At 38.2% G+C, this 24875-nt stretch overlaps 1 protein-coding gene across 2 annotated transcripts in view; it reads right to left on the bottom strand.

Moving 5' to 3' along the window:
* Positions 1 to 2290: 2290 nt before the first annotated feature.
* Positions 2291 to 24875, bottom strand: part of PRKD1 (protein kinase D1) — a 134460-nt gene continuing 111875 nt past the window's right edge. For both annotated transcript variants that reach the window (XM_063332325.1, XM_063332326.1), the window contains 10 exons: positions 24121 to 24198; positions 22898 to 23177; positions 20564 to 20616; positions 19100 to 19172; positions 18044 to 18150; positions 17443 to 17604; positions 15982 to 16080; positions 14543 to 14810; positions 5502 to 5587; positions 2291 to 3254 (listed from right to left, as the gene is read on the bottom strand). In XM_063332325.1, coding sequence (XP_063188395.1) covers positions 3036 to 3254; positions 5502 to 5587; positions 14543 to 14810; positions 15982 to 16080; positions 17443 to 17604; positions 18044 to 18150; positions 19100 to 19172; positions 20564 to 20616; positions 22898 to 23177; positions 24121 to 24198 — 1425 coding nt within the window. In that variant the 3' untranslated portion in view covers positions 2291 to 3035. The remainder of the gene's footprint in view (positions 3255 to 5501; positions 5588 to 14542; positions 14811 to 15981; positions 16081 to 17442; positions 17605 to 18043; positions 18151 to 19099; positions 19173 to 20563; positions 20617 to 22897; positions 23178 to 24120; positions 24199 to 24875) is intronic.

Raw genomic sequence — 24875 nt, 5'->3', positions numbered from 1 at the left:
TTGCTTCAGCACACTTTGATGCTGATGTATCTGGAAGACAAAGTTTCCATTTAGGCTTTGAGTTAGGAATCAGTGAATTCATCTGTCTGGCTGAACTGCAAACAGCTCAGATTTCACAGCGCGACATTTTTGAACAGCAGCAGGGAAAATTTTAATTTATTATATTGGCTAATGGCAGATTCTTTTTTGAAAAGCAATGAATATTTGCACAACAAATTCCTTAAAGTGGTGAAGCTTCAGTACTAAAAATAAAAGGCTTGGGGAGGAAAAGAAGTATAATATGCCCCTAGTAATAAAACAAGAGTTCCTTTGAAATCATGTTTAGTAGCTAGTCAGAAAGTATTGCAGAGTAGCAATTTGTTAATACTTCTGTCTCTGCTCTGTTGGTAAACAGTTTATCAAAAGTGCTCCATGATATTAAGTACGTTTATCAACATAGGCCTGTGCTTAGCAAACCCTTGTGCATGCTAAGTGTTGTTATGGCAGAAATCAGCAGGTGATGGGGTTTGGCGTAAGTACTCGATGTCCTTCCTCCATTAAAAGTTGTGCTGGTTTTAGTTTTGTCACCCAGCTTCGTAGAGATGCCATCGCAAGCTGCAAAGTAGTTTGCTTTCTCTTTTAATCTTCCGACTAATGTCTATGGTTGAGAACAGCGTGCCAGTATGCTATTTGACATTTTTGAGAATTTGTGTCGTTCAAAATTACCTTTGTTCAAGGGTTGGTAGGCTGACTGTAAATAAAAACAAGCCACTAATAAAAACCTGACTCACCTAAACTGATCAGTATAAAAGCAGAGCTCTAAATCTCTGTTACTGGTTAACACAGATGAATGAGACAACAAAATTAAGGCACTTCTGTGAGGTCATGGCTCCTTACGAACACTCGATATCAACATCTGAACAAAGTCTATATGATTCTGATAATTTTCCTCAATTTCCTTTTAGAAAAGTTACTTAATTTGGCCCCAACTTCTGAAGCTGTTAAAATACAGAATATAATCTTCATGTATCCGTGAGTCCACCACTGCACATTTAAGTAGACTTGCCTTTAAACATACATACACACTTTGACTGACAGAAATTTTATAATCATCCTGAATCTCTTTTTATTTTACGTGATTTAAGATTAAGGCTGGATGAAAAAGAAACAATGGCCAATGATTAGCCAAATTCAGCCTTGTGGGAAAGTCCTGACCGAAAATACAGGCATTAGAGCATGGCAGAAAAGTCAACACATTCGAACTCAGCCCAACCAGAGCTGTTTCAGGACACGTTACACGGCTACTGTTATCAGAGAGCTTCCTTCCAGGGTCCAGCTGAAGTGGCAAAGGATTTCTGAGCTTGAACTGCTGCCTGTCTTTTCTGGCAGTGGGAGTAGGGGAAAAGGGGTGGGGAGGAGGAAGAAGAGATTACAAAGTCATTTGTCACAACACTTTTTCATTTTCTATAAAATACAATTTTTCTGTTTGAATAAAGGAGCCTTTTCTTTATTTCTTCTACAGTACACACTATCCGTCCAGTAGAGATGCAAAGTAAGTAAAATTCTGTTGGCTCTGGTCACGTTATGTATCTGGCCTAAACTTCCCCTGGACAAAGCTCTTCTTTGAGGAAACAATGGATTTATCTGATGAAAAGCTCATGATTGTAACATAAAGCCAAGTACATCAGTAGAAGTTTATCACATGTGGCTCTAATCATTGCACACTTCTGCCTCTCATCCCATGCATTTCTTCTTTTTCAGCCTCACACTTCAATACCTGTATATCAACTGGTTTTTTCAGACATGGCCTGTGGCATAGAATAATTTTCATCTTGTCACCGAGTTACCCTGGCACGTGTTTTACAGTGCAGCCTGAACCTCTCTCACAGTTAAAGCTAAATGGGTTAGGTTGGAACACTAAGTAACGGTTAGAAATGAAAATTAGTATCTTTGAAGTTTTCAGGGGAAGGAGGGTCGGAACCTTGTCAGTTTAATAGAAGTCAGTGGAAAAGCAGAAGCAGCACTTTTCTCTGAAAAACAAATGCCCATTCATTTCACTAGTGCAAAATCAGTGTACTCAACTCCCCACTCCCCAGTACATTTCAAAACTGACTGGACTTCTGATATAAAATCGTCTGAGTAGGGTCTTACAACGTGTGTTTTATAGGTACGCAGGTTAGCTGGCAGCATTTTCCTTCCTCCCTCCACATGGGCTTCTTAATGATTAACTAATCTACTCCACCTGATGCCATTCCAGGGATATTTTAAACAGAAAGATCAATCAAATGAACCTATTTTAACAAGGCTTTTATTGAAAACATACACAAAGTCAACATGTTATTTAGCTTCTGAATGTACATATTAGAGAATATTCATATTAGAGAAGAATATTTTAAGAAAAGGGCAAATACAACCGACATATGCTGCAGTTTACATTACTAAGGCATTTAGGCTTAAGAGCAGGTTACAGTGCATGTGTGTGTGTGTCTGTGTGTATCTATATACACAGACACACACACACACAGGTTATCTGATTTGAAACTGTACAGTGCTATGCAATTCGTTATTTTTTGCTTTTTCTATTTTTTTTGACACTAAATAAAGCTTTTATCCAAATGGTAGAAGTTGTTCACAGAACAGCAGTTATAATCTACTCTTCAAGAGTTTGCTTACAATTACAATACTAACGATGCACAAAAAAACCCCCCAGATCTTCATGGGAAAGTTCTCTCTTACCAAAACGAGGCTCAAGTAAGAAAAACACTAGTTTGCAAAGGCACCGTGGAGACAGGTTTTAATACATTAAATACAACATGAATCATTCACAATAACAAGTTTAGTGTTTCTGGGAACTTTTGTAAATACAACACAGTTGGTCACACAAAAATGTTTCTGTTGATTTGTCTTGGCAACTCAGATACATCAACAGTGTAACAGCATAACAGCTTTGTTCCCATCTGACAGAAAATAATGGCAGTTCTGCAAGGCAAACGTTAAACCTGACCGTATGTATTTATTAATTCCACAGTGTTTTGACAGATTATAGGGGATGCAACTTAAAGGATGCTGACACGCTCACTGAGGGCTTTCATTTCTGTTTCTTCTAGCTTGGTGTTTTCATTATGGTTAGCGCTTGGACTGATAAGGTGTGCTGGATACTGCAGTCCATGCTCTCCTGAATACTGTTCCCATCGGGAGTCGTCACTTTCATGGGTGATGTAACGTTCCCCCATTTTACATTCAAGCTCCCTTAAATCTAACCAGGTTTGATAGTCCTGAAACAGAATAACAGTATTACTTTAAAATTTCCTAAAATAAATAGCATTCCCTTCTACTACCAATAATATGCAAAGTGCTATTAACTCGGCAATCTAAAGGTCATGCATTCCTCTTGCTCTGGAATGGAAAAATCTTAAAATTAATGAATACAAAATCTGCCTATAGAGATAGGTTTCATCTCTAGAGGATTGTTTGATATAATAATTTTATTAAACTCTGACATAAGTATAGTATGGAGATGTTATGGGTTGTTTTGCAGAATGTATGGATGGTCTACAGATTTCCATAATATCTAAATGAAACATGGGTGGTAAAACAATTCCTCACAGTAGTCATAAGATGAATATGGAAGAAGAAACATCTTTAAATCATACATGTACATCCTAGTGATCTGTATCACACAGTCAAGGCAGGCGCTCCACCTCAGGATAACGGTGCAGTATATAAATTCAGCTTGGGCTAGAAAAAAATCCGTTTTTCCAAACTTAGGCAATTACTGGTGTGCTCAAAGAGACATACACGTCTAAACACCGGGGTATTTTGGAATTCCTTGTTGACAGTAAACACTAAGGCTGGAAACTGGTTTGGTTCTCATGCTGTTTAGACCATCATGGTCTGCAGCCTCTGATTTGCCTAAAGTACATCTCAAATTTAACAATTCCTTTTCTTATTCCCACCCAAAGCACACATGAAGCTGCAGTAATAAAGCCAATCCTAGCCCCATGCAGACTAACCTCTGCTCATAATCCTGTATCCAGTTTTCTTTTTCTCCTTCACCTTGTCTCAACCTAAGACAGAACCCTGGTCACCCAGCCACAGCACCAGAAACCCACACGCTGTAAACGCATGAACGCATTCATCCTTACGATCTCACACCCTGGCCCAATTCTTACCCAGGCATCCTCTCAGAAATCATCTCTACATCCCACTGCCCTGCACCACTGTTATCTTTCCTTAGCCCACAAGGTTGGGCTCTTCTGGAAAGAGAACTCATCTCATCCACGGTGCCAGAGCTGCTGCTGTACTGCCTCATCTTGGTTCACCTCTACTCACTATTGCACAAGCAATAAAAAAAAAAAAGTGGATATAGAGAGGGGAAGGACTGTCCCAACATGTGAGACAGCGAGCACCCTTGCTGCAGGCCTTAGCACAGATCACCTCTTTGGTCCCCAAAGGCTCAGAAAAATGCCTTCTGCAATGGTTGCCCGGGAGAAGAGCAGTCTTGGAGGAAAAGACTGGAGCGTGACAGGAAACCTGTGAGGAAGAAATCAGGCCCAGGAAAAATGTGCCTGAGGAAGGAGGGTGCAGGGTAGGAGGTTGCAGCCCTTTTCCTCCTATACCAGCAGGTCACCTTCTACTTTGAGAAACAGTTGGAACTGTAAGGTACTGGAGTAGGAACTAGTTTTCAGTTTGGATAAAGATTTCTTTGAGACTGTAGATCACGCATCTGATCTGTGCCGTGTCTATGGCATGAGCACTTTCCTAGACGCAAATGTGGACCTCTTGGGAGATCCCGAGGGCTGATGTCTCAGCCTGGCCTCAGCCTATCCTGGTCTCCAGGGAGGGGCCCAATGCCCCCAGCCGTCCCTGCTCCCTGACTGGGGGTGGTGGGACGGGCCCTGGCTGCTCACTGCACTGGTTCTGTTTTAGGTCTTTGACTTGCAGTGATTTGGCTGCTGTCAGGATAAAAAAATTACCATATGAGGAGCAGAAGACAGTGTCTGCTAGCATCTCAAAATTTCCTAACATTTCAGTTTTTTCTTGAAGATTTCAATTGAAGGTGGCTAACATATTTTCCTGGAAAGCATATAACTTCACTAGTTCTTCTGATGACTGCAAAGTGAAAGCTGACTAATTAGTTTTAATAAGAAGTGAATCAGGTAGGCTCCAGGCAACAGGATGATTTAAGTCAAATGACTCTAAGGCTTGTTTTTTAAATATATATATATATATATATATATATATATGTGTATATATATATTTATATCATGTTCTCAGTGGAAAAAAAAAAGAAAATATTTTTGTAATGTATTTTGAAAACATGAGTTTAGTATTGGAATCTAATACTTCAAAAATTAATAAGAAACTATAGGCAAATTGGTGAAGGAGCATAAGGTTCTCAGGATCTGAAAATATCTTCACGTTTGTAGATTTGCTTAGATTCTACTGCGCTTAAAGATGAAAATTTGTTATATACTGAAAGCCTAAATGAATAAGAAAAGACACGGAATTTGTAGCCATACCTGTAACCACGGGTGGCTTAACGTTTTGTCCACACTGTAGCGCTTTCTCATTTTCACTTGCAACAAATTATTTATGAGATCAATAGCTGAAAGGAAATAATATTGGAAAATGTCAGTTTAAATATATTTGTTTCAACTAGGACATGCAAACAGAGAGAAAGACAGACATGGTAGTTGTAAAAAGAGGAGACTGCTGAATATTATCTTGGAAATCAAACCAATTGTGGGAATGAGATAAAAAAAATCTTGGGACTTCTGACAAAGGCGGCACTGCCAGGGGTTCTGAGACATGCTTTTCCTGGAGCAGATGGTCATTAATTTTATTTTTTCTGTTGTGGACAAACAGATTTTTAGCTTTTTTTAGAGTAAAGTATAGTTCACGCTAAATTCTTTAACTCATGTTTATTTTGTTCCCTCTCAAAATGTCTGTGAAATGGATATGGGATCAGAAATCCAGTGGGTAGCCAATAGGACCACTACTGATAGATGGTTTGAAAACTCATTTGTTTTCCAAAATCATGAGGTTAATCTTTTTCCTCTTTGTTGGTAAAAGAAGTTCTCAAGTTCCAAGTTATGAGGAAGAGACAGAAAAGTCAGTCATACGCCATGGTTCAGTTAAAGAGTGACTTCTCATACAACCTGGGAAAAAGTAGTGGCCATAGTTTTTATCTGATGCTTGGAAGAGGAGAACATAGTTCTTACCCACTGCAGTAAATCTGGGTATCAGCAATCTTTTTCAACACTGTCCCCTTACCCTTAAATTCAGCAGAATTACAGTAAGACTTCAGTCTGTCTTTTTGATAAATAGGCCAGTGCTGAATGTGAATGTAATAAAGTTCCCATTTGTTTATCTTCAGTGGTATTCAGGTGTATGTGATCTTCAGAGTTAATTTTTCATCATTTACTAGGAATCTGTTTGGCAAATAAGTCAAGAACTTGATGAAAGAACTGATTGTCCTGGTAACTGATTTCAGTCAGCCATCTGTTGAGATATAAGTGCGTGTTTCCCAAGATGTGCCTCTAACTGCCAAGTACCTACTGAATATTATTCCCGCCATGGAGTATTGATAACGTCTCTATTATGCATCTTCTGTCCAACCCACTGGAAACAGATGTGACCGTGAGCCATAGAAGTGATGAAATTACCCATTCAGCCTCCCTCAAGTTACGACAGGATGAAGACCCCTTTGCCCCTTTTTTTTTCCTTCGGGACAACGACATACTACGTGTAATAACATATTTCTTTGTATTCTTGGGGGAAATTGCCAATGGCTTGTTGAACAACTCAAAAAGCATTGGGCTAGAAATAATCACAACAGAAGGTACGTAAAGTAAGACAGAGAAGGAAACTAAGACAAAAGTGAAAAGGCAGCTTCACAGGATGGTTGGGATTGTCAGTGTTAAGGAATCATTTGTTCTTCACAGCAGTTTACACTGATAGTCTGCTTTTTTGCCACTGGAATATTGCTGTCTCTGTAACAAGTTTTGGTGTTTGTTTTTTGTTCTTTATCTAGGGTTCTTTTTGCCAGGAAAGTTTCGAATATCACTTGCCTCTTAGCAATCAATAAGCACCAACGTGACTATTATGAAGACTTAGGGCCCAAACTATTTGATTCAATTCCATTTGCTTTAATACACAAAGTTTTCAACCGTGGGTGAAGAAAGAGATCAAACACGAGTTTCAACAGCAAAAAGCATTAGCTATTTTTTACCAGGAAATCATGCAATCCAAGAAAAGGCACTTCTCAAGCGTAAGAGTTCTGAGTATCAGAAGTCAAGATGCAAGCGACGCGTGCTGGCAAGGCAAGAAAAGGACAGTGCTGTGTAAAGGGACGCAGAAACTAGGGAGTTCAATACAGACAGGCTGAGTGCTGGAACTGAAGGATTAAAGGATTTCCTTAGGGATCTGGAATAGCCTGTTAAGGAGAAAATTCTGAATTTAACTGGTGTTAAATAAATTGTGGAGGTTGACACTGATAGGTTCTGTGGGACTATTTAAAGGAAACGAGGAAAGATCCTGGTTATTCTCGGTTTCAGCTTGAAAGAAAACCACCCTGTCCTGATAGTGTCCTCACAGCCAGTATCTAACACGGTTTGGTCTGGCTACAGTTCATACAAGATGTACAAACAGTAACATTCATGTTGACTCAATTTCTGAATGAAAAAAAAATATTTCATATAATTAGTACTTTGATGATTACATTTTGAGTCGTACTGCTTAAGAACATTGGAGATAAAAATTTGGAAGGTATTAACATTTAGTTTAGACATACAACTTCAGTGTGATTCAGGGGACAAAACTGGGGCATCAACTGTTAGGAAATTAAATTTTCTGTCTAGGAAGATAAAGCAGTTTTGAGGCAAGGGTAGCAACTACACTGTATTTTAAAGTAAATTTTATGAATTTTCACTAGAGACTGATTATTGTTTTAAAACCAGGTTTTAAAGTAATACTTGTCAGACATTTTAGGACCTTTATAAAGTTTGACAATATTCCTCTGTAAAATCAATAATTCAATAAATGCAGAGCGTTAAGAAAGACCTACGGCCTGCACATCATCCACGGGAATCCAACAGGTTATCACCAAGGAAGCAACCTGAATGAAAGTTCTGAGAGGATTACGGGACTGCGTTTTCTAACACTTCTGTGGGCCCCTGTTTACTTCCTGTGATTTAAGGATAGCATAAGTAGCTAGCTGAGGGCTTATGAAGTTCCAGCAGCTGGACTTTTTGTTAAAGGTGATAAACTAGCCAACTACTCCAATAGCACGGCTACTGGTCATTTAGATAGGTGATCATTTAGCAGAATCCCCAATGGGAAGATTCAAACGCGACTTTAAAAAGCTGTATGTGCCCTTGATTTCAGGAAGGATTGCTCTTTAGTTGGTTCTTTTACTGGAAAGCACCTCCGGAGTCAGGAGGTTCATGTTTCTAAACAGCTTATGGCAGTTTATTAATATGGCAAATAATTAATTGTACTAAAGACATTAACAATTTTCACTCTAAGTATTTTTTTATTTTCACAGAAGTTAAAAAAAAGAAATTACCTTAAGAATATCAAGAAAGGCAGTGCTAAATTAACAATAAATTTATATTTGGTCCAGAATTTTTAAAGTACACCCATAATATTAGCTACTCTTACAGCCATCACTTGTAAAAATTTAAGCTGCTGACATTAATGTAAAACTAAGGACTTCCTAGGCCCTGGATTCTTCTGAGTATAGCTCTGCTGATCAGTGGTATAATTTTTTTCATAGACATAAGCCCTTTCCTTATTGCTGGTCAATACAGCTTTGTTGACAAATGCTGTAGTATAAATGCAGTTATTTTTGGCAAAAAATAATCTTCAGCTAGCAGAACTTATTATTTTCAGGGACATGGATTCAAGAAATCCTTGGCAATTAAAAACTGCACCTCTGTAAGAGAGTTTTTTTAATACTAATCTATCCTAGCAAACATATGTAAGTAGAGCTAAGACCTTACTTTAAACAGCTAGTTAAACATTTACTGAGGTAGTGAGCATCTTTGAGCTATAACATGCATTTGACCTCCTCGTACTTAATGCTCATTCATGTGACTTTGTCATTAACGCGTGAAACAGAGTTCCTATTCACATTATGCTGAAACAAGTCTACATAAATACTGTCTTGAAGGCAGCTGTGGTATTTATTCTGACTCAAAAGCAGTGTAACAGGCACACCATGATCAAATTTAATGCATGGAAGAAATTGCATTGTTTCTTCCCAAATTATTTAATAATACAAAGTAATGTGAAGCACCTAATCAACACTGCGCATATCACATAGCTCATCAGCCTAGTAGTAATAGCTGTGTTGGTAGCTGATGGAAAAAAAAAAATTATGAATACAGTGATTTATGAAAATTCCACAACAGAACAAAACACACCATGAATAATCCAAAGCTTGACACTGCACATTTTAGGACCATGCAGTTCAAAAGAACAGCCACCACAGTGAAGACACACTAGGTAAATTACGCTAACAGGCAGAGGAGCAAAATCATTCAGGGAGTTCTGTCTTTATATTTAGTAGTGTTGTTTTTGGGGTTTTTTTTTGTAACCTGTAGCTAAATCAAAAGAAATCTTTTGCGATGATGCAGATTGGGTGGACTGGAAAGTCAAAGTTGGAAACGGACAGTAATGCTGTTGTAAATAGGCTCCGTGTTTGACAGATGTGAAATTTAAAGCTGTAAACCAGGAAATAATTCTGCAAGTAGATGCCTCTGTATGAATATCTAGCAAAATTCCACAATGAAGTCTGAACCAAGGTCAAATTGTCATACAGCAATTCAGTGAATTTGGAAATGTAAGCTGGCTTGAAAACAATCGAAGACAGAACAGAACTAGCAGACTGGGCAATGGAATGTTGAGTGGCTGTGACAAAATCTGGTTTTCTAGAAGAATAATATATCTAGATAAATATATCTAGAAGATATCTAGAAGATACCTTATCTAGAAGATAAGGTTTTAGGGTATCTGTCTTATCTACCATCACTTGCATCAAGCAGGATTGTTGATAGAGAAAGCAATAGGTTTGAATAAACACTTATTTCTTTTTAGCTCAACCCGATACATAATTCCTTGTACTACTTCTCACTGTTCTACAACAGTGTTTCTAGGATTATCATACCATGAACATTCACAGCAACCAGTACTGACATATTTCAACAGTAAAAAGAGAGGAGAGAGTCATGCATATTGCATTTCATATGTTCAGCGAACCTGAGGATTTTTATTGGCATGCATAAATCAGAGTTAATACTAATACTCTGGAATGATAGCCTAGCTCTTCTAAGAGCACTGAATTCTCAGTGTCTGGCTGCTACTACTGAGGCATGTAATATAATCTCTGTATGAAGGTACCACTTTTAAAATCTAGCTGTAATGTACAATTCATAGAGTCCATTGTTGAGGACTGCTTGAACACAGCACTGTCTTTTGGACATACGAGAAGAATGCCGTAAGAAATGGAGAAAGCAAGAAAGAAGAATATTTACATTACGTACATTATTTTTCCTTATGATAACCTTTTGACAAATGGCTCTTATTTGTCAAATTCGCCCAGCAAAACACTTTAAAAAGATCTTTCCTACCTGCATTAAAAGTAATACTTATTTTCCATTTCTTTTATCTGCAATAATAATACTTGTCTAATCAATTTTGCTTTCAATTTTTTAATGCTATAGCAGTGCAGCAAAATTTTGGTTGAAGGTTTCTGTGAAGACTGTGGGTGTTTATTATGTGTTAAACTTCTCTTAAATATTTGTAGAAGTTTTAAAATGTCAGTAAATAAATTGGACTAACTGCTGGATCTTCACAATTTTTTTTTCTTTCTTACAACTAAAAATATAACTTAAATAAATTTGTTTTAATTTTAAAACAAAGAATAATACTTCTTAGAAGAAAATACCTGGGTAGATCCTTCAAGACAAACAACAATTTCAAATCATACCAGCTTGAAAGAGATAGGTTGATCAATGCTTGTTTATAAAGAGCTTGTCGTATTCTGCTGCAGGATTACATTCCACATTGTGATATAACTCCCTTACAAGCTTGAGTGGAAGAACTAGTAGATGATAATTAATGTTCTCTTGGGAGAATTATTGCTTGATACAAATTCCAGGAAACAGTTAAACAATAAGTCTATTATGCCTTTTAAAAAAATCTATTACGGATCATTTATATGAAAACTTAAATATTAAAAAAAGTAATCATAGTCATGTATGCTAAAACTTCTGTTGAAAAACCTTCAATTATTAATAATAATTGGCAAAAAGAATAATGGAAAAGATGTATCAGGCAAATACCCCATTCATTATCTTAACCTTTTTGGGAAGCTGAAAGACCTTATGACAAGCTAAAGGAGGATTTTCAAGTGCACAAATGTAACCTGTTGGGATTGAAACTAATTCCCTGTCTGAACTTCACAGATTTATAGCATTTAGTGCAGAGAAATTTATGAGCCCCAGTGACTGTATTTTAGTTACCAAAGTTCACATTTAATTACACAAATGGCTTGATGTCCAAGTGCTGACCAGTGATGAGTAGTGTTCCTCAGGGGCGGGTACTGGGACTGGTACTGTGTAACATCTTTGTTGGCAACACGGACAGTGGGATTGAGTACACCCTTAGCAAGTCTGCTGAGGACAGCAAGCTGTATGGAGCAGTTGACATGCTGGAGGGAAGGGATGCCATCCAGAGGGATCTCGACAGGCTTGAAAGGGGTGGGCACATGCAAACCTCATGAAGTTCAACACAGCCAAGTGCAAGGTCCTGCACATGGGTTGGGGCAATCCCAAGTACATATACAGGCTGGGCAGAGAACGGATTGAAAGCAGCCCCGAGGAGAAGGACTTCGGGGTGTTGGTTGATGAGGCACTCAACATGAGCCAGCAATGTGTGCTCGCGGCCCAGAAGGTCAACCATATTCTGGGCTGTATGAAAAGAAGCGTGGCCAGCAGGTTGAGGGAGGTGATTCTGCCCCCCGACTCTGCTCTAGTGAGACCCCACCTGGAGTACTGTGTCCAGCTCTGGTGCCCCCAACATAAGACCTGTTGGAGCGAGTCCAGAGGGTGGCCATGAAGATGATCAGAGGGCTGGAGCATCTCTCCTATGAAGGCAAGCTGAGAGAGATTGGGTTGTTCAGCCTGGAGAAAAGGCTCCAGGGAGAACTTATAGCAGCTTTCCAGTACTTAAAGGGGGCCTACAGGAAAGATGGGAAGGGACTCTATGAAGGAGTGTAGTGATAGGACTAGGAGTAAAGGTTTTAATCTGAAAGAGAAGAGATTTGGATTAGATATTAGGAAGAAATTCTTCACTGTGAGGGTGGTGAGTCACTGGAACAGGTTGTCCAGAGAAGCTGTGGGTGCCCCATCCCTGGAGGTGTTCAAGGCCAGGTTGGATGGGGCTTTGAACAACCTGGTCTAGTGGGAGGTGTCCACACCCACAGCAGGGGTGTTGGAACTAGATGATCTTTAAGGTCCCTTCCAACCCAGACTATTCTATGATTCTATGAAATAAGTTCTATTTGCAACGTTGAGTAAGAAACTTCATAAAATTTTTAAATAACCACCTGTTTTTCCCCCTCCAAATGCTTCAGCGATTGATAGCATCAATTATCATGGCACTGTTCAGGACTGTAATTCAGATTAGATGAGTTAGGACGCTGGGTACAGATTTGCATTTTAACCATGATATATGGTCATAGATAACACAAACTGGATGGGGCCGGCAGGTGTACAGGGCCCATGCACCTGCCCTCTTTTTGACCTGCACAGGAGCGTGGACCAGAGTAGCTTGCATGAGAAAACCGTTCCTTTATCTCCCCTAGCTCATCTGGAGTTTGAGTTCAGTTTTGAGCTCTAAAAGTCAGCGTTATCAAATAGTACTTGGACAGATATCTAGATGCCAACTCCCTGTGTTAAACACAATGGATCTGTTCAGATTGTTTTCAGGTTTTTGTTTAGCACAATAGAGTGGCTCATCAGTTAGGAATTCAAAATATATAATAAAATCACAACGTATAAGCAGATTTTAATTTAGTCGTTTGCTTAAGCGTATTCTTTCCCAACCTTCTGCATGCTTGCAGCCTGATAACCATCAACTCTTAATGAAGGCTGTGATTCTATGAAAGGAGAGATAACACCCCAGTAGGTGAGTTTTCTGTAGGTGCTCTACTGAATCTTCACCTCTGAATGTAAAAATTGATCTTCTGTCTACCACAGTAGAAACTTGTGGGAGACAATTTCTTGCAGCCTCTTCAGTGTTGATTGCTGTTTGCTTATCTCTAGCGCCAGATAAAGCATTGCTGCCAACAGATTCTGTCAGCTTACATATCAGAAGTGTGTGGAGGTTCAGGAGGACTTCAGTGTGTAATTGTGCAGATTTATATCTGCTTTTTTTTTTTCCCCCAACAGATCTCATCAAACTTCATCTGCCACTGAGATAAAACAACAGACAATGCTCTCAAAGCATTTTTCAGCTGAGAATCTCTCAAGGCTATATTACAATGAGCAGTAGCCACACTTCTCTAAGGCACCATTAACACATAAGTTAAACATGTCACCTGAAACCCAAAAATCTGTACTGTAACTAATGGAAATTGTAAATGCTAATATTTTAATCCAATTTGGTACATACTAATATTCAGAAAAAAAGATAAGAATCTGATGTTTATATTGTTTCCTCTAAGACTTACGAAGCAATCTTGCAAAACGTTAAGGACATAGAGATAATGATTTAAAAAAAACAACCCAGGGAAAATCAAGCTGCCTGAAAATCTTTGTTATGTACAAGAATTGTTGGTGAAACCAGAACTGTTATTTTTGTTAAATGCCCTACGTAACTGTTTTCAGAGACATCTTTAATAGAATTCATTTACTTTAAAGATGTTCATAGTGAAGCATTCACATTATTCTTTTACTACCAAAAATCTCTGATGTCTTTGACTAGAATCCTAGTTTCCAAAGCCTCATTGGTTATCTCCAAGCCTTCCCCCACCTGCAGAAAGCCTCTTCTACGACACTTTCTCACACTGTTCTTGAAACCTTATCTGCTTGGAATGGTTCGGTATCTTTATCTTCTCCACAGAAAGACTACCAGGGTACAGCATTCTACTGAATAAAACTAAAGTATTGGCACAAGTAGAATGAGAAAAAGACTGCAGAGGTACTAGAGCTGAAAAAAGAGGTACAGAAGTAAATATAAGCCACACCAGTTTCAGCAGCTGAGGTTCCCCACAAGATTCTATAGCAACTCAACCTGTAGGTGGCTTTGTGCCTCCTTCAGCGCCTCCCTGAGAGATCCCAGGTTACAGGATTATGCCATATGCAGTCTAGACATGCTCTGCAGGAAATGTCTAAAGCAGCTGACAGCACGAAACAGAGACTTCACATTATGGTACCTTGAAATTTCAATTATTTTTTTTTCCCCCCACTGGTACATACAGGGAAAAAAACATAACAGCAAAATACAACTACTTTTTTTTAGCATTTATATAAAACCAGCCACAAACAAATATTACCTTCATGAGAAATTTCTTTCCAAGGATTAGGTGGATACATGAAAGCAGCATTCTGGATTTGGTCGTGTATGTCTTCATCTTCATTGAATGGAAAGGTACCACTGAGGCTTACATAAATGATGACACCCACCGACCACATATCCAGAGACCTGTTGTAGCCTTTGTTTCTCAGCACTTCTGGAGCAAGGTAGGCTGGCGTTCCTACAACTGAACGCCTAAATGATTTCTCCCCAATGATTCGGGCAAAACCAAAATCACAAAGTTTTACCTGTTTAAAGAAAAGTGCTATAGTCAGACAGACGTTATTTTTATTATCAAACACATACTTGAGGAACTTCTAGCGTGGTTTAGTTGCAAGATGCATCTCCTACTGTTTCTTCAAGGATACTTTTTGTTGAACTCCTCTTTGAGAGGAATAAATACCCTTAATTCCACTGAGACGTTAGATCAGATTATCAGTTCATTGCATCTCCTCTATTCTTTCACTCCATGAATACACCATGGTAAACCCAGTAACACAGGACAACTGAGAATGAAAGAAATGCAGTTTCAGGTGAGCCTAACACCTCAGGCTGCTGGTGAAAGTAGTAACACAAAGTAATACTAATTCATTCATAGCATAAAAACACGGCAAACAGAAAAATTTTCTTACGTTTGGCTTTTTTCCTAAATCACGTTAAGTTGATTTAGTTCTTGAACTTCCACTTTCATTTTATTGTGGACCTAGTTACACCCTGCCTCTCTGCAAACTTCCTTGTCTGATTTCTTCAGAGGGAAAGATTTATCTGCTTAAAAATTCTCACTGAACGCCTCAGTATACATCCTTCCTTTCCAATTACTGATACTGATATTATTTAGAAATTACCAACAGTGCTCCTTTTGAATACGGGCAGTTGGAGGAGATCACAGTTGAACTCTGCAGATCAAAGGTAACAGGAGCTGATACAAATACTTCTTAATGAGAAATACAACAACGAGCCAGAAAGGATATTTAAATAGTCTGCAATCTACCTGGCATTTAAATGCATAAAATTAAGGAAGAAGCTCTTGTTCTTCATGAGCTCTACCCTAACTTTCCGAAAAATAACTGCCTTTCCGGTGACTGCTTGCAAATTGTCACTTCTCTGGATCAAATCAATCAGATAAGTAATTTCTGCTGTAAATGTGCACAAATTAGAGACAAGCGCACAAGTAATGTCACACTTGCAACTCTAGTTGAATATTTTAGGCAAATGACAAAAGGCAAGGATTTTTCAACGTTTCTTGTTTGGAAAGTTTTTTGATTAAGTAATCTGTTTTTTCATATCTAAAAATCCTGTGTAGTTCCTGGAGGAGATACAGAGGGGTCGCTAGTCACTTTTTTGTTTGTTCATAAAACAACAATTGCTAACACGTAGTAACTTAACAATTTATCTTAAGAAAGGGCACTTTCTACTTGCCTGTGGGAAAGGATCAGCTGATGCCAATAACACATTTTCTGGTTTGAGGTCACAATGAACAATATTTTTGAAATGAAGATGTCTTAAAGCAACAAGGATCTGTGAAGAAAGAAATCAGAAAGAAATTCAGTTTTGAATGACGTAAATTTTTTTTGGTTTTATATTGTTTGGACAATATCGGTGATCAGAGAATCAAGGACCACTGTAGAGAAAAACAATCCAACAAGAATGTACCTTTTACAACAATGTCTACAATGGGAAAAAAACAAAGCACAAAAATGTCAGCTATTATTTGCTGTGCCTCGTTTTCTTGATGTTTTACTGTCTGAAATATGATTTCTTCCCCCTCCAAAGACTTCATATCCTAAACACTTTTTTTCAAAAACTGGATTCTAAGTATTTGTTTACTTTTTTTTTTTGTGAGAACTTTGGATGCAGGGACATTTGCAAAATGACCTTCCAGATCTAAATTCACTCAAAAAATTTCACAGAAATATTATGTGATCCATTTTAAACTTTTTCTTGAGGAGAGAAAGCATAAGGAGCCTTGCATGAATTTTTATTCCATTCCACACACAAGAACGTGGCAACAGAGCATAACAGAAATTTTTATCCTATTCCTGTGGCTTTAATTCCTTTCCTTGTGTCTGGTCAGGGGCTGGCAGAATTTCCCACTATATTAGAGCGGGGAACGTCGAGGAGGCTGAATGAACCTGGGAAGGCAAGAAACCAAATTCTGAAGCTGGTGGCAGTTTCTCCCATGAAAGCCTAAAAAATAGGGAACCTACTACAGTCTACCCTGAATAATAAACTTCCACCACAACACTGTTGTTCCTGCTCCTTTCTTTTTTCTGACCGCTGAAACGTGGACTGCTCTGACTCTGGGGCAGCTCACTTCTCAACTGCGTATCCAAATGTAAATCAGTATTACGGGCAGCCACAGAAGCACTATGATAATGTGACAACAGGAAGAACAAAAAAACCCCAACCCAGATCACACTGTTAACAGAAGTCATACAGGAAACCAAACTAATTTAATCAGAGGTAGTGCTGAGATCCAATCTCAGCACAGAAAATATGCACAAAAGTGCATAGTACGAACTGCAATGGTTAGGCATCGGGCAGCTCAAGAGGCTCAGATTTCTTTGCGTAGGTCTTTGACAGTTTGCTGTTAGTGCTTTGCATCCATTTCTTGTGCTTAATTCTTGAAGCATATGAGAAACTGTAGCTTGATGGCCCTTCCATCCAGCAGCCAGACAGCTGTACACGTGTCTAGTTCTAGGTCGTCTTAATGGTTTACGACCTACCAGACAATGTACACAAAGCCGTCTGTACCATCCCTGATATTACAATTCAAGCTTTCATAAATCAGACAGGTAAATTATGCCAAAAGCAAAACATAAGAAACAGTGATAATAATTGACCTCAAATCTCCTTCTAGGTCTATAATTAATTTCTTACCTGAGTAATTAAAAACTTTGTTATTCTCTCTGGCAACCTGCCCTTTTCACTTGATAAGATCATCTCCAGCATGTCTCCATGGAGTTTTTCCATAACAACAAACACTCTTTCCGGTGTCTCAAACATACACTCCAGATTTACAACTCCAGGATGGTGAAGATTCTATTAAAGATAAATACAGCACTTGAATAACATAGATTTCCCAACATGATTACTAGGTTTTGTCATTACATAGCCAGTCTTCGCACCTTTCTAAACCAGACAACATTTCACTCTTTCATAATTTAAACTGTGTGCCTAATCTGTCGGCAACAGGCATGAAATATCTAGGGAGAGCATAGGAGGATGGATGAACTTCAAATAATTTTAACAAACACACATGTTCCTTATTGTGCCTGGTGGTTAAAACTGCAGAAACTGTAATTCCTAACATTAGATTCCCAATATATTTGGTCTTGGCTTTTTATGCAGATTAAGCAGCAAAAATACTAGTAATTTTTGCAAAATACTAGTGATTAGCAATTGAAATAATTATCATATTATCTGATATTTATAGTAATGTATAAATGGAGTTAATATGGTAAAAAGAATAGAAAAATACCTGTAAAATTGCAACTTCATTACGAAGTTGACTTTCCTGTTTAGTTGGAAACCTTAGTTTGTCAATTATTTTAATGGCAACATCTCTTCCTGTTTTACGATGTTTTCCTGCATTAATAAAAGAAAAGGCCTCTATCAATTAACATGATTAATTCTGAAAAACGTTCCACTTCCACTGGATTGTACAAATGAACACAACCAAGTAATTGTCAGAGCAGGTTTACAGCAAATTAAGTCACGTAAGTCATTAAAAGTTTTCTGTCCTTTCCCTTCTTCCTACCCTTTGACAAGAGAACTTTTCTCATAATCATCTGACAAAGCTGTTTAAACGTGTAAGAAACATACAAATGAGAAAGCAGGCTCTGCATTTCAAGAATATAGATGCAAAGTTAACTTTCTAATATATATATATATGCTTGTTCGTATACTTAAGCTGCATTGTCTGTAACTGGCAGGTTGGAGGCTTAGTCCTTCAACAGTAGTTCCAGACTAGCAAATAAGGAAATAGGTGATTGCCTTTAGGCATGTGAGTGCATGTCGCAGGTTTATCAGACTCACAGAGATACTTCAGTGAGAAATTTGTAGTTATTTCTCACTTCACACTGTCTCAAACAACAGCTGTATGTAGATACAGCCCCAAAAACTGCTGAAAAAAGGGAGGAAAACCAGGAAAAATTATTAAGAAAATAAACCCAAAGAAACAATTCTAACAAACTACTGAGAAACAAAGGAAAAAAGCTCACAAAAACATGCCAAGAAAAACAGCAGGAAGAATAAAGTATACATTTTTTTCTTCTTCAGTTATAGTTCTCGAACACTTTTCCGCACTTACAGAGAAGATGAAGCTATTAATATACACTGACCCACTACTGGGTAGAAAACTTCAAATTACAAAATGACTTTGTCAACAAAACCCAGTTTCATTGTTTAATGAACGCTCCTTACATGAAACAATGGGAGCTAATTTCTGTAACAAAACATTTCAGAGTCCAAATACTTTCACCATTCAAAAAATTTTCTATCTTAAATATAAGCGTAAATGACACCAAAGCCTTACCTCCATAAACAATTCCAAACTGTCCTGATCCCAACACCTCATCTGGGAAGATCTGGTATACAGTGCTAATATCCTGTTTATATAAACACAACAAATATTAAGCCTTGAGAAACAAAATTTGTATTTCATTTGTTTTTTCTAATGAGAAGTAGCACACATTTACTATAGTACGTTTCAAAACATATTATCTGCCAAAAACATTCATACAAGTTTTCTTAAAAGCCACGTTAACTGCAATTGCTGTAAAAGCTGCTGCATCTTTGACAGGTTTCAGCTGCTGCCATATTCCAGGCAAGTAGCCCTCGGTGCACAACATCGCACTTTATCTTTGTGAAACGTCATGATGAAAGTAGATATGGAAATGAAGAGGGTCTTGTTAGCAACGTTCTACCCAGATGTCCCAGGATCCCAGATCTAGGAATTGCTGCTGGTTTTACCGAAAAGGGAGAAATTACAAATTTAAAATGTTCTTGCAAAAGTTCCTATGTCAGCTCACATCAACCACGGAAATGCAAGTGGTTTCTTAGTTTATAGAAAGCTTTGTGAGTATCAGCAGTTCTGGGCTTTGGCTGTCTGTGTTTGTCCACTGAGAGGGGTAAAATATTCCATCCGTGCTGGAGAGGGAGTCTCACATCTCGCTGTTTCTTAGTGCCCAAACACAGGCTAAAGCACAAGCTATTAGCGGATTAATTTCGGAGACTCAAACAAACCTCAAATCTTGAAGCTCAGTTTCATTTTCCTGGTTTTTAACCAGCAGCAGATACAATGAAGAGTAAAAGAATGCCAAGGACTTGATGATAAAGTCTGTCTTGCTTTTTCTTAGGAAACAAATGGACACATCTTTCCCTGGGATTTTTCCGGCAAATACCAGAGCCGCCCCAAAGCTATTCTGGGCTGCAGGCAGTCCTGTTTATTTCCTTTGCCCCCGAGACAGAAAACCAGTGGTGTGACTGCTTGCCTTGACCGCATGCCCTGTGTCTAACAGTCCTAGGTAAAAGAAACCCAGACTTCTTTACATGTGTGCAACAACATGTGTAACTCTTCCTTCGGACAGAGCTTCATCTCTGTACGACAGAGAATAGCTGATCTCTCAGTGACGACAGGAAACAGTATATTTATCAAGGACTGTGATTGGCTTTACAAAGTCCAGCTGACAGAAATCCCACGAACTAATAACTCCTACAGCTCACTTTTTCTTTTGGTAATTAACTCCCTACAAGGACACGTAGTTACATTCTGTGTTAAAAGAAATTACCCACGTGTAATTCTTGCATCTCAAGACAAGGTGCCATGAAGAGGATTTTTCTCAGAAGTTCGCAAAGCTAATTGTTTGTTAATTTCTACAAAGTAAGTCAAAAATGGCTGATGGGAACTCCTCTCCAACATTCCTCTTTGCCAAAGAAAGCAATGACTTCGCAAGCTTAATCATAGCACGTCTAGCACCAGCATCCAGAGAACACTCACCACATTTTCTTGAACTTGGCAGTTTGACACAGAAATACTGATGGATATATCCCCTGGGGAAGAAAGTAAAATATACTTTAGATTGCTGTGCTTTTAGTTCAAACATGTGGTAACAGGAAATGACATTTACATTACATCAATATCTACTGACAGCTCTAGAAACAGGACCAATTAGGTCAGCTTGTTCATCTAACAGCCAATATAAAATCACACCAGCCCACAAATACGTGACTTCAACAAGTTTTGTGGTGCATGGTAAAGAACAGAATTATAGATTTCATTATTAATTTTTAATAGAGGAATCTCTTAATTCCCATTTTTAACCTTACTATTGTTTTTTGTGCATTCTTTTTTAGGGCTTTACAGTTCATGCAAATAACGTAACTGCAAATAGGGTAAACTGGTTTTATTCAGTGAATGTAATAATATATTTTTTATAGTGTTATCTACAGAGTATTTGATGCTCTTCACATCAATACACATTCAAACTGGGATATGTACTGTTAAAAGTAATACACATTTCAACTGGCTTAAGAGACATTATTAAAACACATAATGGAAATAAAAACTTGCACTTGTGCTTTAATACAACAAATATCAGATCCAAGCTCTACAAAATCAGAGTTTAGGATGCTAACATAAGCATTTTGAACTGTAAATCTATTGAGGGGTTCAATAAAACCTGAGGATATGCATACTGCTGAGTGTATCACACAAAGACGTCATTTTCAGGAGGAAAGAACGGTTCTTTGGAGCATCACCACTTCTGTCTTCTACCTCTGCCTAGAATTTCTTAGTATGGATTTCAGCCTCAATCAACATCAGTGTTCTCTACTATAAAGCCCGTACTACACTCTGAAGACACTCACTCCTGCCCATCAGCACCTTCCATAGTTTCCTAAGTAGCATGAGTAAGTTCTGCCCCGTGTGACTTATTCCCTTGTCCTTTCCTTAGGAACAGAATGGTTTTGGAATAGAATGTTTCAGTTACATAGAGGCCTTTAATCACTGCCAATTTGTTTTCAAATGTATGTGCTGTTTTGTGTTTACCTGAAAAAAGGCAGGGACAAAGACTTTGAGCAGAAGACAGAAGGTTGCTGTCACCCTCAGTCCCCACAGGAGCTTGTTCTAAAGGTCTCAGATGACCTCAATTTTCGCATAAAACCCCCAAAGATAACTACTAACTTGTAAAGAAAATTTTCGAACTTCCCAAGAGAGAAGACAGCTGTCATTCTGGGTACAGCATTTTAGGTGATTTATTTAGCTATGCTGGGCTCAAACCAGGGGCACTAGGCAACTAGCCTGATTGAAATGACACCCAGAATTTGACACTATTTTATGCAGGAACCCATTCGAGAAAGCAAAGGATGGAACTGATCTAATCTGATATGTGAGCTGTTGTGCCTGGAGATGTAATGCCACAGCCTGTTGTATCACTTTGTTTCTGAAGGGCTTGCGGTCTTATTAGCATCTCACGCCGCATTGATAGCATCCAGGCGTCAAGTGCTAAAGAGGGTATTTATCACAACAAAAGTTCTAATCCAAATTGTGTAGCCATACCCAAATTTGCTTTACACTAACTAGGCTGAGTACAAGTAGCAGAGCAACCACAGCAGCACATGGCCAGTAGTGGGGAATTGTTTCCTCTGTGCTACTTTGTTATCAGTCCCTGAGCTAGATTTAAATGAATTTCATGTTTGGTTTGCATAAGCTGTCATCTTTGCCAGAGAATTACCCAAAGGTACGTAAATTGGAGGCAAAGATATATTCAGTCTTTTTGGTCCTGCGTAACGTCTATGCCTTGTTGTGCTTAGAACAGCTGCTCTTCACACTTGAGTTCACTTCATCTCAGCATGGGACAAACTTTGCGGCAGTTGTATGGCCAAATGCGATGAAAGGGAGCATATCATCTATGCTGTAGTGACCTAAAGAGTGAAGAGCTGCTTCTGCAGATAGCTAGAAACGTAAATGACAGTTGTGATGGGAAAAATCTATCAGTTCCCAACTGGAGCTCAGAAAACTTCATGCCTCTGCACAAGGACGCTATTACTCATGTCAGCAACGCAAATGTGGATGAGATGCCTTATAAATAGAACTATTTGCTCGCTAACAAATCTGCATCTTGTATGTTAATAGAGACGTCCTAGTATAAACTGGAAACACACGGATGAGAAACTGTGGCATTTAAAATAATGTGCAGACAGGTGATATGCCATGACAGAACAGCCTTTACTAGCTGTGCAACACTTCCGTTTTGACGTGTGCATAAGATTGAGTAATATCATTTGTGATATGACTCTGCTTATCTGAAATGGAGGAAATGAATAAACTTACTGTGTAGGCTGGGTCCTGACCCAGTTGATGCCCCTTTAGGGATGACGGGCATCAGGGCGTGCTGTATTGCCATCTCCCACATGCGCGCCACATCGATGCCAATACCACTGGTGATAACACTGTTATTCAGTGGGACACTTGAGAGGATTTCTATGTTTTCTCCAACATAATAGACTATATTTGCTGTGCTTATTTCAAAACAATGAGGATTGGCTCCTTGAGGCAGTAAAGTGAAAGTTTTTGCAGGTTCCAGAGACAAAATTTCAGACAATGGGATCTCCTAAATGAAAAAATGTATCATTTTATATGTTGATAATCTTGACACAGAAAACTACAAGCATAAACTTTATTTAACTAATTTATGATATTAGCTGTTGCTTTTAACCACGTGCTTCTTGTAACCTGAAGCTCCATGACACTAAGGACTGTTGATGGTAAAATACTAAATGTTTCTCTCCAAGACCAAGTAGAACTTTACTTATTTAATTAAACTTATCGAAGAGAGGAGCGAGGTGCCATCAGACAGTAGCAGCACCACCCATATATCAACAGAAATACACTAGAAAATTAAACCCTGTTGAGTCCTTATTTAATAAAATGTATTTGAAATGAATTATTTGCAGAATAAATCTATTCAACATGAAGATTACAAATCCACATTTCATATAGGTGTAAACTTGATTGTTTCATCTTGAATAACACTTATGGCATGTTTCACTGACATATTTCCCCGAGAGGAAGGCACATGAAAAAAAATAATTCCATTACTAAAACTCATTGCAGTAATGCCTAAGGAGTTTAACTGCCTCAGATAAAATGATATGAGCATTAAAATAATCTTTTACAATCAAAATCACAACATAGGGTCCAAAGGACAGAATTTAAATAACATATACGATACCTAATTGTTTGGAAAGACTCTGTATTATGAATGACAGAATGTCAGATGAGTTTCGTGCCGGAATTTGTCGCTGGTACTGAATTGCCCCTGTATAAAAACCTTCAATTTCCACAACATGTATTTTACAAGTCCCCGTTAGCTGACACCTTCCTGATCTGAGACTCGTTTGTGAAAGGCAAAACACAAATATGCAGCTTAAATAATGAAAACAAACATAGATCAAAGTTAACCTACTAGTGTACTTGTAGTAAATATCTATTAATCCAGCAAGTCAGTCATTATATTCTGCTGGCACAAAAAGAGATTGAAAAATATTCCTTACTTTGTAATATTTGCTTCCAGTATCATTTTGAAAAAGTGTGATGCATTTGCTGTCCAGTCTCCAGTAGTGTCGCTTCCTCTGCAATGAAAAACAAGGGGAAAATCCTTCTAGCATTTTCCAAGTAAATTAACAAAATGTTCATTTCTCAAAAGCATCGCTTCCAAAATGTTTCATTAAGTTTGAAAAGATCAGTTCTGAATGATAAGGATTCACTTGCTATTACAAGATTTTTATGAGGACTTCATATTTAAGTTTAGGATTTATAGGGCCACCCTCTGTTGTTTTGGTAATAACCGAGCTCTGTTCAAATTGTTCACATTTTAAAAATTTAAAATGTCCCTTTGTTGTCCGCATTACATTCAGCACAATTTGCTGCTAAAACAATTAAACTTTCTTTTTCTATCAGTTATAACACTCCAGCTCACTTTAGAAGGCCACACACTAAAGTCATTACTCCTGCTGACTCCAGGTCAGACTGAAAATAACTTTTTCCTACGCTAAATCTATTTTACAAAACCCTCAATTCACCTAGCAGTAAGATATCTAGGAGACCGCAGCTGGAAGGTAAAGCTACTTTCCAGAACCCCTAAGGTGCTAATATTATTTTTTACTTCCTTCAGAATGTCTTCACATTTGGCTGCCTGTGATAATGCAACTGACACATTCAGATATTTTTTTGTGTATTTCAGCTGTCTCCCGTTTCTTACAAGCAGTGCCAGTCCTCAGTTGTGACATGAGTCAAGACATTAGGAATG

The sequence above is a fragment of the Chroicocephalus ridibundus genome, chromosome 4, assembly GCF_963924245.1.
Source record: "Chroicocephalus ridibundus chromosome 4, bChrRid1.1, whole genome shotgun sequence".
Lineage (NCBI taxonomy): Eukaryota > Metazoa > Chordata > Aves > Charadriiformes > Laridae > Chroicocephalus > Chroicocephalus ridibundus.
This window is presented reverse-complemented; position numbering and strand designations above follow the sequence as displayed.